General features: G+C 32.8%; 2 protein-coding genes across 2 annotated transcripts; both read right to left on the bottom strand.

The window, feature by feature from the left end:
* Positions 1 to 4,962: 4,962 nt before the first annotated feature.
* Positions 4,963 to 7,738, bottom strand: LOC124921616 (Golgi SNAP receptor complex member 1-2-like). The gene is made up of 6 exons (XM_047462289.1): positions 7,382 to 7,738; positions 6,927 to 7,123; positions 5,918 to 6,007; positions 5,730 to 5,801; positions 5,376 to 5,505; positions 4,963 to 5,279 (listed from the first exon to the last, which is right to left on the bottom strand). The coding sequence occupies exons 1-6, from the start codon at positions 7,515 to 7,517 to the stop codon at positions 5,182 to 5,184; spliced, it is 723 nt and encodes a 240-aa protein (XP_047318245.1). The 5' UTR covers positions 7,518 to 7,738; the 3' UTR covers positions 4,963 to 5,181.
* Positions 7,739 to 10,887: 3,149 nt separating this feature from the next.
* On the bottom strand, positions 10,888 to 11,784 carry LOC124932853 (protein P54-like). Its single transcript, XM_047473553.1, has one exon. It carries the CDS (start codon positions 11,782 to 11,784, stop codon positions 10,888 to 10,890), a length of 897 nt encoding a protein of 298 aa, XP_047329509.1.
* Between the last annotated feature and the right edge of the window lie 549 nt (positions 11,785 to 12,333).

Genomic DNA, 12,333 nt, shown 5'->3' with positions numbered 1-12,333 from the left:
CTTCAATTCCATTTATGTGCATACCACTTTGAAAGTTGTTCAACAAAAGGAAAATATTGACCATTTGTTGGGAGAACCTGTACATGTAACTGTTTACAGTAAATTCAAATCCCAACTCAAATTATTTTTATTTTTATTTTTAATTTTATTTAAAAATGTTGGTGGTTGAATTCATTTATTATAAAATAGAAGAAATAAATTTAATTGGTTAGAGGTTGTATTTATAATGTATGGAATTGGAATGTAAGTTCAAGATTTAAATTCTATTAAGTTAGTTCAAGTAAGAAGTCATAAGTCATGAGTTCGATTCTCATTCAAAACGCACTTAATGTTTGTATAATTTTATTTTTATAAATATTAAATACAACTAAATATTATAATAATTGAACCAACTACAAATTCAAATAAGTTGTTTATTCATAAAATATTTTTTTTAAACAAATAATAAATAACCAACATCAAGCAAGCCCTAATAGATCTTATTTTAAGTGATTTATGCACCGTCACTAATTCTTGCCAATTAAATTACCCAGTTTCTCATATATTATATTTAATAATCTAAGTTATTTTCAATCATCATCGAATTATTCAACCTATCAATTAAATATCAAAAATTTATTTATGTTTATAAAATTTAAATTTTAATATAAAAGACATTATAATAATTCAACCAACTAAAATTTTAATTAAATTTACTTTTTTATCCAACAATATTTTTTCAAACCAAAGAAAATTTCACAAATAACCAACTTCAAATAAATATGATGAATACTAACTGGTTTAAAATATTTATGTTAAATGTTATATTACTTTGTGACATTATCTTGACTCAATTCAGTGGAGCTTAATTTTTTTTGATTTTCTAAAAAAAAAATTAAAGCGAGTTTATATTTTTGATTGAGCTTTTTTTCTATAATAAATTAGCCTATTTGTTTAAAAATGTTCCAAATAGGATTTTATATAAATATACAACTATAATATTCCACACACAAATTATGTCTCTACTTGTTTGTTCTTTAATAATTTGTTTTTTTTAATAATTATCTCAAGAAAAATATGGTACACATACTCAATGATCAAGCCATCATTACAAATGGTCAGATATGTCCAAGTTCCTATTAAAAAGCATACAAGTTTAAGGGTTGGTTTGATTCACTTATTTACTAGTAATTAGTGGTTAATAAATATTTGATTTCATTCAATTTATAAATTAACCACTCCCGTGATAATAGAGAAAAAACATAATAAATGAAAAATTATCATTAGATCTATTTGATTCAATTTATTGTCTCAAACTGTTAGAGAACATAGCCTTTCTCTCGATTTGAAGTTATTTAAAAAATAGGAAAGAAATTTTTTCTTCTTCTAGATATAAAATTTAGAATTTTATGGAGACTTGATTGAATTGTTTAATTCAAAATGGAATGAAAGAGCTCGCTTTGACCGTTGATATAGCTTTTTGGCTATTTTCAACTAGTCAATTAATACTCGAAAGGACAAGCTATATTAGAGTAATTATGTTGGAGTTGAGTCGTATAACTTCTCATTTAATATGGTTTGGATCTTTTATGACAAATATTGGTGCGGAGACCTCTTTCTTCAAAATTATTACACAGATAAATGTGTTATTTTTGTTTCAAATTGGTCTTGAGCTCTTTTACCATTAATGATAGAAGATGATTTTGAGAAATATGATTTTTTAAAAAATATTTAAGTATTAATATATAATAATAAAATTTAAAATAAATGATATTTTAGTTAATTAAGGGATATAATGAATAATGGTGAACCGATTTTAATCAACGTTTCACTAAACCTTTTAACCAATGTTACTCTTACTATACTTTAAGACTTGTTTGATAGTGATTTTTTTAAAAATAATATATAAATTATTTAAAAAAATCACAATTAATGATGATTTTGAGTAAATGAGAGTTTTTTTATAAAAAATTATTGATATATAATAATAAAATAAAAAATATTTTAATATCTTGAATGATATTATTAATGATAAAAGAATTGAAATTATTTAAAAAATTCACAAACCTTAACTTATCACTCTAATATTATAATTAACTTTTTTTAGTTAAAACTTTATTTCACTAACATAGATCACAAAATTGGCAATTTGATGAAGTAAGATTTTGAAGAAAACCTAACAAAATACAATTGAACTGGTTTGATTTATGTTATTTGAGAAATTCTAATATTTCTTTTTTATCTTATCATCATCTTTCTCTTTAATTATTAAATCATTGAATCACTTATACAAAATATTAAAATATCTTTACTTTATTTTTAAATATAAAAATATTGTAATAATTTAACTAATTAAAAATCTAAATAACAATTTTTATTTTTATAAACTCTGAAATAACCCAGATCAAACAAGCTCCAGGTGGTAAAGTCCATCATCTACATGAAATCTCCAAAGTTGATACAAGATGTTCGAGTCACCCATCTCAATCATATTTTTTACAAAACTTTTAGAATGTTGAGTCGCTTCTTTTTAGAGTGCGATTAATTCCCGCAGGTTTAACAAATAAAATACACTTAATAATTTAATCAGGGGCAGAACTTGCCGTCTAACGGGCTTAATTAAACCCAAAACCTCATAGAGATTTTTGACACTTATTCATGCCACAAGATGATTTAAGTTAGATCCTTTCTAATTATCCCAAATAAATGATCTTTTAAGTTGCTTAAGTCCACACAAATCATAAAAGGTCACGTTTTCCATGAAACAAACCAACCCATTAAAGAACAAACAAGTAGAGACATAATTTGTCACAACCTAATCAAAATTAAGCTAACATAAAATATCTAAAACATCAAAGATAATAAAGTCTAAAGAAAGAAAACACAAGGCCATGTGCTATAGTGTTTGCTTATGAGCTATTTGTAGTTGATGGTCTCTTTGGCCAATCCAAGCTAGCTTAAAATGGGTGCTATTGAACCTATGTTATAGTATATGACCACAACTTGGACGCGAACAAGACCTAAACTAGGCTCGTGTTCTAGCTAAGTGATTGAAGTATTTGTTTCTTAAGAAAGTCGTCGAATCGATCCCCAAAGAGTCGATTGCGACGATTCCAGATCTATTGGATAACTTTTTCAGATGACTTCCAAATGACATATTATTCAATTGATGAATATGTTAAAGAATTGGACCCATAATCTATTGTTGCCGACAGAGAGAAAGTGGGGGGTATGGGAAGAGCATGCATTGAGTGTCCTTCCTTGGCTTTCTCAAACTGCACCAGATTGTGAACAAATGGGAGATTGTCCTTCCCCCTTACTTGACAACGACCAAAGAGCTACCTTTTAAATAAATTTATTTTTACTTATATACATATGTAAAGGGTCGGCTACAATTTAAATGAGAGATTTCTGAATCTCTGCTATCAGACTATAAATACAACAAATATCAGCCAGAAATATTTAAAATAACAAAAAAAAAAAAAAACTGCAGGGCCTAGTAATTAATTCTTGGTCTTTGGTTATTCTGGACTTTAGGGGTTCATGTGATAATAAATTTTGTCCTACATATATATCAAACATAAATGTTTAATTTGTTTCTATCTGTAATCTGGCAACAACCTGTTGTTTCATTTTATATATAATTAATTTAATTAATTAATTAATTATAATCACTGGCCAAAAAGAACCCTATATTTTGTTTGATTATACTAGTCTTTATTGCTAGCTGCTTCACTTTACCAACTGGATAAGTCCTTTTAAGGGGTAAAGGACACCCCCTCTAACCCTAACTAAACCTATCTTCTACTTTTTATCAAAATAATTACTGCTCTACTTACTTAGGCCTAGTTTGATTCCCAAAAAATTACAGACATAAAAGGATTTTAAACAAATCATTCTCTTACCAATTGTTATTAGCCTAATCCTATCTATCATACAATGGTACATGCAAAAAGAAATGAGGAATCTCACATGTGGGCTATAGAGGCAATGAATGCACACAACAAGCTTTAATGTCAAAAACAAAGTACATTACATAAAATACATAAAATACATAAAATACATAAAAAAGCTTCTACAGTGTATACCAAGGTCTGATTAGACAGATGGGAATCCTGTTCCTAACTATCTCATGTGCCCTCTCATAGAATCTCATAAGATGGAGAGTAATAATTAAAAATATTACATTTTTACCCCTCCCTGTGAGAGGGCACATGAGAAAATTGATAACAGGGGATCTATTTACCGATTAGATTCTAATTTAAAACACATTATTGAATGAATTGAGAGTTATGGCGCATGGATGCCAAAGGAAAAATATCCCTCACCCTCAATCAAGAATCTTCCCAATCCAAATCTAATCCAAGGGAATATTAAAGCTTAAAATAATAAGAGACTAGAGATTTTTCAAGTGGTGAAAGGTCTTTACCTAAAAGGCGAAAGGTCTTAGAATTGATTCTCACTAAAAACACTCTTCTTTTTTAAATAGGGGCGTGCCTCTTTCACAAAAATAAAAACACGTAATTGACCTAACAGTTTGCATTAAATTGTTAGCAAAAAAGTAGATACAACCATTCTTATTTAAGGAATTGCTTAACATCAAGTTAAATTCTGGAATTGTGATGTGAAATAAAATTAGGCCAACAAGTAAGAGTATGGCACAGAGCAATTTCCTAAATTGGGAATGCAAGTGGGTCAGGGATCACATTTCCTTAAACACATCTATACAAAAAGTACAAGGCTAGGGCCCAAACCCTAGGTTAGTGTTTTTTTTAGCTAATCCTTTTCACATATACATTCATAGAATCAAATTATTAAGCCTTGTTGGATAAGGGTTATTCAAAAAACCTTCTATCTTCTCACCTATTTCTATTTATTAATCAAAACAATTAATTTATCAACCAAAATACTAAAATATCATTTGTTTATTTATTTTACACAAATATTTTTCATTAAATATTAATACACTTTAAGTCTTTTCACCAATAACACAATTTTTTATAACCTCGTACCAAACAAGATTATTTAAATAATCCCAATCCTGAAAAAAAAAATACTCAGTCCTAAAAACAATTTGAGGGTTCTTCTATCAAGATTTGCTTCAAATTGTTTCAAAGAGATTACAGATTAAAAATATCAATGTATATGTAAGTGACATTTTCCTAACATAATTCATTTAAATACATCATCAAAACAATTATGTTACTTTGAAAGCCAGTAGATTATAAGAAATAACATACATGCGGCAATGACAGCAGACAGGATTATTGTATCCCTTGACTTCTTCCTTCTAATCGAACCTGATATTGGATAAATTGTTGAGTTTAGCAGCAATTTTTTTTAAAAAAGGAGAGTAAAAAACTTGCTACAAAATATAAGCATTACACTATATGTACCAAGTAGGCCACGGATAATGGGGAATTTATCGCTCAGTAACTTCACTTTCCCTTGAACATCGCCAAACATAGATCGTTGTGACCCTAATGCTGCTCTAGTTGACTGTGCTTGGCTTATTACATCGTCTATCTGTACAAATAATCCACTTTTTTCATCAGGTTTTCTCCAAAATTAGATTATCTACATCAAACAAGCTCTTGCCCTTTCTCCTAGCCTCTGCAAACAGATTGTTAAACTAACAACAACTTTATTATTGAAGGTAGAATTAGTGAAATGAAAAACAACTTGTGCAAAGGGTATCATTTTATAAAGCCAGTTTGGTGTGAAGATCAAAGTACACCATATTTTCTTACATGAGCTATACTACCATGTATGGCTGCTCTTTCACGTAATAACTGCATCTTTGGTGACATTTGCCCTGATCCCTGCATACATTTCGTCCCTAAGTCCATATATCCAATAACCTTTATAATTAAAAAGGAGTCTTTTTTTCTTTTGCTAACAACTCCAAAAACCAAACAAAAAAAGTCTATAAGATAACCTTGTAATCATTGATGTCATCTTTAACTGAACTGAGAAGTTCGGCGTGTTCTCTCATCGATGTTATATTTCCTTTGATTCGTCTAAATTCCTGAGGAAAAACAGCAATGTCAAGGCTTTTCATATATACACATTCTAAACAATAAGGGAGTTTTAATATGTTAGAAATAGGAAAATTGGGTAAGATGCTGTCACATTCATGGAGTGCAATGCCAAATAGATCTTCAGTTCCTAAATACTAGACAAGGCTAACTGGAACATTGTCCAAAAAAATATTGCATTTATTCTTTTGGGTCTCATATTGTATCATCTGAGAACATGCACTTTTTTGGTTGTACTCTTTTGGATCTCATATTGTATCATCTGAGAACATGAAAATTTTCGATTGTACTGAACAATCCAGAATGAAAATAAAATAAAAAAGCAATGTAAAATACTATTTGGAAACACTTATTGATCTCGATTTTGTATCAAGATCCACTTCAAGATACAAAAATAAAATTCTATATCTGTGACTAAATTTAGTTTCCAATTTTTTTTTTGTATTTGTAAAACGGATCCAAATATAGAAACAATAAGTGTAAGTGGAAAGAGTTTTAACTAAGAGATCAAAGTTCTTGTTCAATTTCCACTAAGAACGCTTTAAGTTGAAGTGGGGTAGTACTAACTTACTCAATACAAACAAAAAATGAAAGAAATAGTGCAACTCTCTTTGGAAAAGGAGGGAAAACATGAGATACATTACTAGTTTACAAAAAATTGACAAATGCCAAAAAGCTACTTCTTTCAGGAGAATAAACAAAACCTTTAGGAATGAGGTATAGTAACTGATAACAGAGAAAGATGATATAAACTGCATAAGAGAAGTCACATCTGTAATCAATAAAGAACTTGAGGGTGAGGGACCATATATACGAGTTGGCTGTGAAATTGATTGCAACCATAAACAGTAAATAGCATGTGATTCTCCAAGCATTCACAAAACAGAAAAGTTTGAGAGAAAATTACACCTGTGTGTATTCATGGAATATATCTCTGTGCCTAGCCAGCTTTTGGGTAACAGAAGTAGCAGGAGCAGCAGAGGCAGCACATCGGCTCATAGCATCATTTATATCTAATAACTTCTCAAGCAAGGACTCAATTTCCATTTCCATGGACTTCCATGACCTGCTCGATCCAGTAGTTGATGAAACACTATCCACATAACCTGAATTATATATATACACATATGTTCAGGAAATAAGAGCAGGCATAATGATGACCTAATTGGATTAAGAAAACGCCCAAACATATTCCTTCTCAACAGTAGTAACTTAGATTGACAGTGAATTAGGTGTGCATTGAAGGAAATGTAAATCTGGCACTTGCAAATTCAAAATTCCACATCTCGAAATGAAAACTACGATGAACATGAATTGATATAACCAGAAATTAACAGAATCATACTAACAATAATAAGTCTGACCTCCCTGGTTGATTCTAGCGCCAAGTTTATTATAAGAGGAGAACTTCACATCGAGATCGCTCTCTATCTTGCGAGCTTCCTTCCTCAATTCCTCCCATCCAGATTCCTGCAATAATTCTGCATTTGGATCCGCCATTGAATCTCAGGATTGAAGATGTTTGGATACAAATCCTTCAATCCAGATCTTGCTTAGAAGTTCCGTTTACTTTGCTTAGGTATACGGCAAGAAAGAGTGTACTATTACTCGCCGGAGCTAGAAGCCGATACAGATCTCCAGTTCCGGCGAGTCTCGTTCTTTCGTAGAGGAGAGAGAGAGAGAGGGAGAAAGTGCTCTGGTTTGGAACTTGGAAGAAATAATAAATTAATCCTTTGTTTATAATTTAATATTCAATTGAGTTTATAAAGTTTGTTGATTTATAAAACAAAACTAATAGTTATGAATGTACTGTGAATTAGCCGTTAACTATTATGAATAGGAATATCGATCAAATCTTAAAATTTTAAATTGTTTAATTTTATTTGGTTTGTATTTTTTAATTAAAAAAAATAAAGTAAAAGTAGGGCATTGTTCGGTCCGGACGTCCAGGTTAGAAAAAAAATGATGATGGGTAATAATTTTAAGAAAATGATGATATTTTTTTTTTTTAAGTAAAAAAGTCTTATAGGATATTAATATATATAAATAAAATAAAAAATAAAAAATATTTTAATATTTTAGTTAGTGAATTAATTAATTTGATAGATAGAGAGAATGAAATAATATTTAATTTTGTTGGTTTATTTGGATAACTCAAAGCAAACAAGGCATTTCTTGATTTTAATTATATATTAAGATGACTATGTGATTGAGTTATAAATTGATAATTAAAAATCAACTCGGCATAATGGTGATGTGAAGTAAGAATACACAAAATTTAAAAAAATGTCTTCAAAATTAGTTAACAATTATACAATAAAAATGAAAAAAAGACACACTGGTAGTGGTTTATTGTTGTGACATTTGGTTAAGAAATGTTTTCATCTAGAATTTGTCATAATTTGTTCTTTGGCACATCTAGTAACTAAATGTATTAATGTATTTTTTTAAATATTATATGATCTAACTATTAAATTTAGATGAATAGAATAAGATAGACTTTGTAGTGACCACTTCTAAAAATAAACTAAAATCGAAAAATAGTCATATTTGTTTGTCTCACTTAAGAAACTAAAAATTAAGATTTAAATGATTTGAACAACTTGAGGTTGAAGACGAGATGTTGAAATGTTGATAATATATTTTGTAAGTTTCAGAAACTTATGAGTGTTGAAATCCATCCAAGTACATGATGATAGTGTGTTGACTGATAAATCAGCAAAAATGTAGAATCGAATGACATGTGTTGCATAAAAAACCAACGAATAAGATATAATCCCATATGCATAGCATGTTCGAAAGAAACAACAAACGAATGAATAACTCAAAGGACATGATAGACGAAGAAAAAACATCAACAAAAACATTGAAAGGAATTTTTTATATTACAAAATATAATAATAAACTATTATAGTCCTTCATCAATGACTAAGGTAACCATTGATGGAGACAATGAAAGATTATCACTTAGTTGACTTAAAAACGATAACAAACGATAACAATGCTTCATGTTAGAATATGGAAAAATATTGTATTGAATGATATATAGGTTATGTTGAATATATAGACATTACATTATACTTATAATAAAACTAATATAATATAATAATATAATATTTATATTATAATAATATTTTACAGATATATTATCTTTATATTAAAAATAACATTAAGTTAGAATGTTATGTGTTAGGATCTAGGTCGCGGCTGGAGGACCGGGGTTGGGCCGGTTAGCGGGTCTCACTCAAAGGGTGGTGGTTAATCCGGTTAGAGATTAACACCGGGGTTTCAATACTACACAAACTGTCACAAACCCTTGAACTAGGTTTAAGCGCGGAAGAAGTTTGTTTCAGGTTGAAGCAGCACACTTGTATGATAGGCAGAACCGGTTTCGGATGATGAAGGTTTGAAAAATTGATGGGTCAGTTTTTGTAACCTGGTGATACGGTTTGGGTAGGGTTAAGTAGATTAGAGCGGTATCGGTAGGTTAGTACAGGTCGGTTAGAAAATAGAACCGGCTGAAAGTAAGTAACAAGACAGATTTTATGGATGTTCGGAGATAAAGCTCCTACGTCACCCCTTCCTTTCGAAACCGCGAGAAGGATATTCACTAAGGAATACAAGTACAATCCGATCGAGACTTATTTCCTGCTCGATAACACTCTTACAATTTACACCGAAATTGTAAAATACACACTTCAACTTTAGCACTTAGACTTTCTCTAGAGATAGAACACACTGTTTTTACTTGTAAATTAAATGCTCGCTATATTGCTTGTGTCTCGCTGTGTGTCCCTCTTAGAATCTCTTGTTGTCCCGCATTTACTCTTCTTCAACTGCTCCTTTTATAGGTGAAATATGCCAACGGTCATATTTCACTTCCTTGAATCTGATTGGCTGAGCAGAGGTTCAGTTATTCAGTGATTCAGACCCTGCGATCATCTTTTCAGACCTGGCGGTCAATTGTTCAGACCTGGCGGTCAATCTCACAGACTTGGCAGTCTGTTCTTCCGGTGTGTAAGACAAACCTGCTAGGTTTGTCTTTTACTCAATGTGGTGACTGTCTGTTAAATAGTTGTCTGTACTTGGAAGATCTCCTTTCTGACTTATCCCGAAGTGGAAAGATCCTGTAGGACTGTCTTCTGCAGCCTGCATACTTTCCTCAGACTTGTATGAATATGGAAATGTTCAGTCTGTTCCTTTGGTATCATTCTCAACAGATACCCGAATTGTCTTCTTGTACTGGTCGGTCATTCAACTTAACCGAATGGCTTCCGGTGTGATTGGTTTAACCGAACAGCTTCTGGTTATTCCTCTGCCTTGTGGCTGATTGGCTGTCTGGTGTTTCCGGTTTTTAGTTCTGGCCGATCCTTTTTTTGTGCGGTTATGTTCCGAATGTCCTTGTCGGTTTAATAACTTGACCGGTTAGTCTTCTTAGCCGGTTCATTTGTTTGACCGGTCCGGTTCCTTGTTCCTGCATGGAAGGTTTATTTATGTTAAGTTCTGTGAACCGGTCTAATTTTATCTAACAATTTCTCCCTTTTTGATTATTTTATTTAAAATTATCAAAACCATGTAAGTTTGCAAACGTAGGCCGGTTTTTATTTTATTTGGCCGGATTTTTGAAACTAACTTGGGAGAATTTTCGGAAAATTTTGGAAAAATTTCGAGAAAAATTTTGGAAAAATTTTATCTTTTTATCTTATCAATTTCTCCCTTTTGATTATTTTATTTAAAATTATCAAAACCATATAGAAGTGCAAGTATAGGCCGGTTTCAAAAATAGCTTTATATATATATGAAGGAAAAACCGAAAAGGGAAAATATTATATAAACACCAAAATAAACATAGTTAAGGAAAAGGGAGCCCCTATTCTGAGTCGGAGAAGTTGAACCCGGCCATCATATCCTTGGTCCGTTTTCTCTTAACCGGTTGCGGTTGACTGGCCGATTCGGAGACTCGTTGTCTTGTAGAACGCTCCACCAGATGTTCTTCATCTTCATCTTCGGTGCGAGTGGCCTGGTCCGGTTGACTTTCAATAACCGTGTCAGTGATCCCATCCAGCAGCCCGGCTACCTGAGCCTTCTTTGATGGTTTCCTTTTCCGTTTCGCCGGAACCGAAGAGGAAGGGGCCGCCGTTTTCTTCTTCTTGTGAGCGGTTGCAAAGTCTTCAAGTCTTTGTCTTTCATTATTTAGCCGCTCTGCATCCGCCGCAGCTTGAGCGGCTACAGACTTTGCAAGTCCCGGGTACTTAGCCATTGTCCTTTGTTCTCGCTCGGCTCGTTCTTCTTCGGTGAGTTGCGGTGGCTCTTTTGCTAATCTTGCTTCTTCGTCCAGCGCATCCTGGACTTCCTTAGCTGCTCTTGCATTCGCCTCCACAACCGCAATATCCGCATTCACCTTGGCCTTGATTATTTCATCTACTTGTGCGGTGAGCGCCTTGAGGTCGGCTTCGAGCTTGTTCTTGCGGTCTTCAAGGCTCGCATTCTTCTTTTCCAGTTCTAAGACCCTGTCAAGTGTCGAGCCGACTAGATCCTCAGTGACCTCTCTTAATCGTTGTTCGGTCTCCCTTTCAAGCCGATCAAAGTCATCCTTTATTCCTGAGGTGTCTTCTTCCAAGGCCTCGGTTCGCCGAAGGTAATTGTTGTGCAAAACCGTTTCGTCCCGGTAATCAGCCTCGATATCTGCGATCTGGTCTCGTGCCGTTACGAGATCATGCCTTGTCTTGTTGGCGAACTGGAGTGCCAGGCTCACGGTTTTCTTCATTTTCTCCTCTAATGGGTGAACCGATGAGTCTGCAAACTCTTGAAGAAGGTTTATGACCCATTCTTTTGTGACGCCCGGTTCAGAGACCCCATGTTGTTCATTTTGAAGTTGCGCGTTGAGGGGAGTCTCCGTCCTTTCATCGGTTTCGTTTATCACCGGATCTGCCCGATGAGGTGTTGCACCATGATTTTGACCGTCATCGGTCTAAGAAGCTAGAGAGTGCTGTTTTCCTCGTTGTCCGACCACCGCCTCAAGTCGATCAATTTCTTCTGCGAGTTCTCCTTTCGATGTCTCAAGTTTTTCTAACACCAAGAGCTGTAAGGGAGCCTCCGGTGTTCCCTCGACGTACCTTTCCTTAATCTTCCGGATCCGTACGGTTAGCTTCTGTAGCCGGGCTCGCGGTCTTATGATGGAGGTTCGGCCCAAGGCTTCGTGAATAGTTTCGGCGTTTGTGAGGCTCATGACTGTTTCCTCTATTTCCTTCAGCCTTCGGAAACACTCTTCGTCGTTTAGGCCTGGTAACATGTGTTTGTAAAGTCTGTCGAATCG

The sequence above is a fragment of the Impatiens glandulifera genome, chromosome 1, assembly GCF_907164915.1.
Source record: "Impatiens glandulifera chromosome 1, dImpGla2.1, whole genome shotgun sequence".
Taxonomy (NCBI): Eukaryota; Viridiplantae; Streptophyta; class Magnoliopsida; order Ericales; family Balsaminaceae; genus Impatiens; species Impatiens glandulifera.
The sequence above is the reverse complement of the archived record's forward strand: the minus strand, read 5'-3'. Positions and strand labels throughout refer to the sequence as shown.

Bases quoted from the DNA above. Each gene is read 5' to 3' on its own strand.
- LOC124921616 (XM_047462289.1), bottom strand. From the start codon at position 7,517: ATGGCGGATCCAAATGCAGAATTATTGCAGGAATCTGGATGGGAGGAA. The intron at 7,124-7,381 runs GTCAGACTTATT...TATATAATTCAG, and splicing joins CGCTAGAATCAACCAGGGAG to GTTATGTGGATAGTGTTTCA. The intron at 5,280-5,375 runs GTACATATAGTG...ATCCAATATCAG, and splicing joins CATTATCCGTGGCCTACTTG to GTTCGATTAGAAGGAAGAAG.
- LOC124932853 (XM_047473553.1), bottom strand. From the start codon at position 11,784: ATGAAGAAAACCGTGAGCCTGGCACTCCAGTTCGCCAACAAGACAAGG.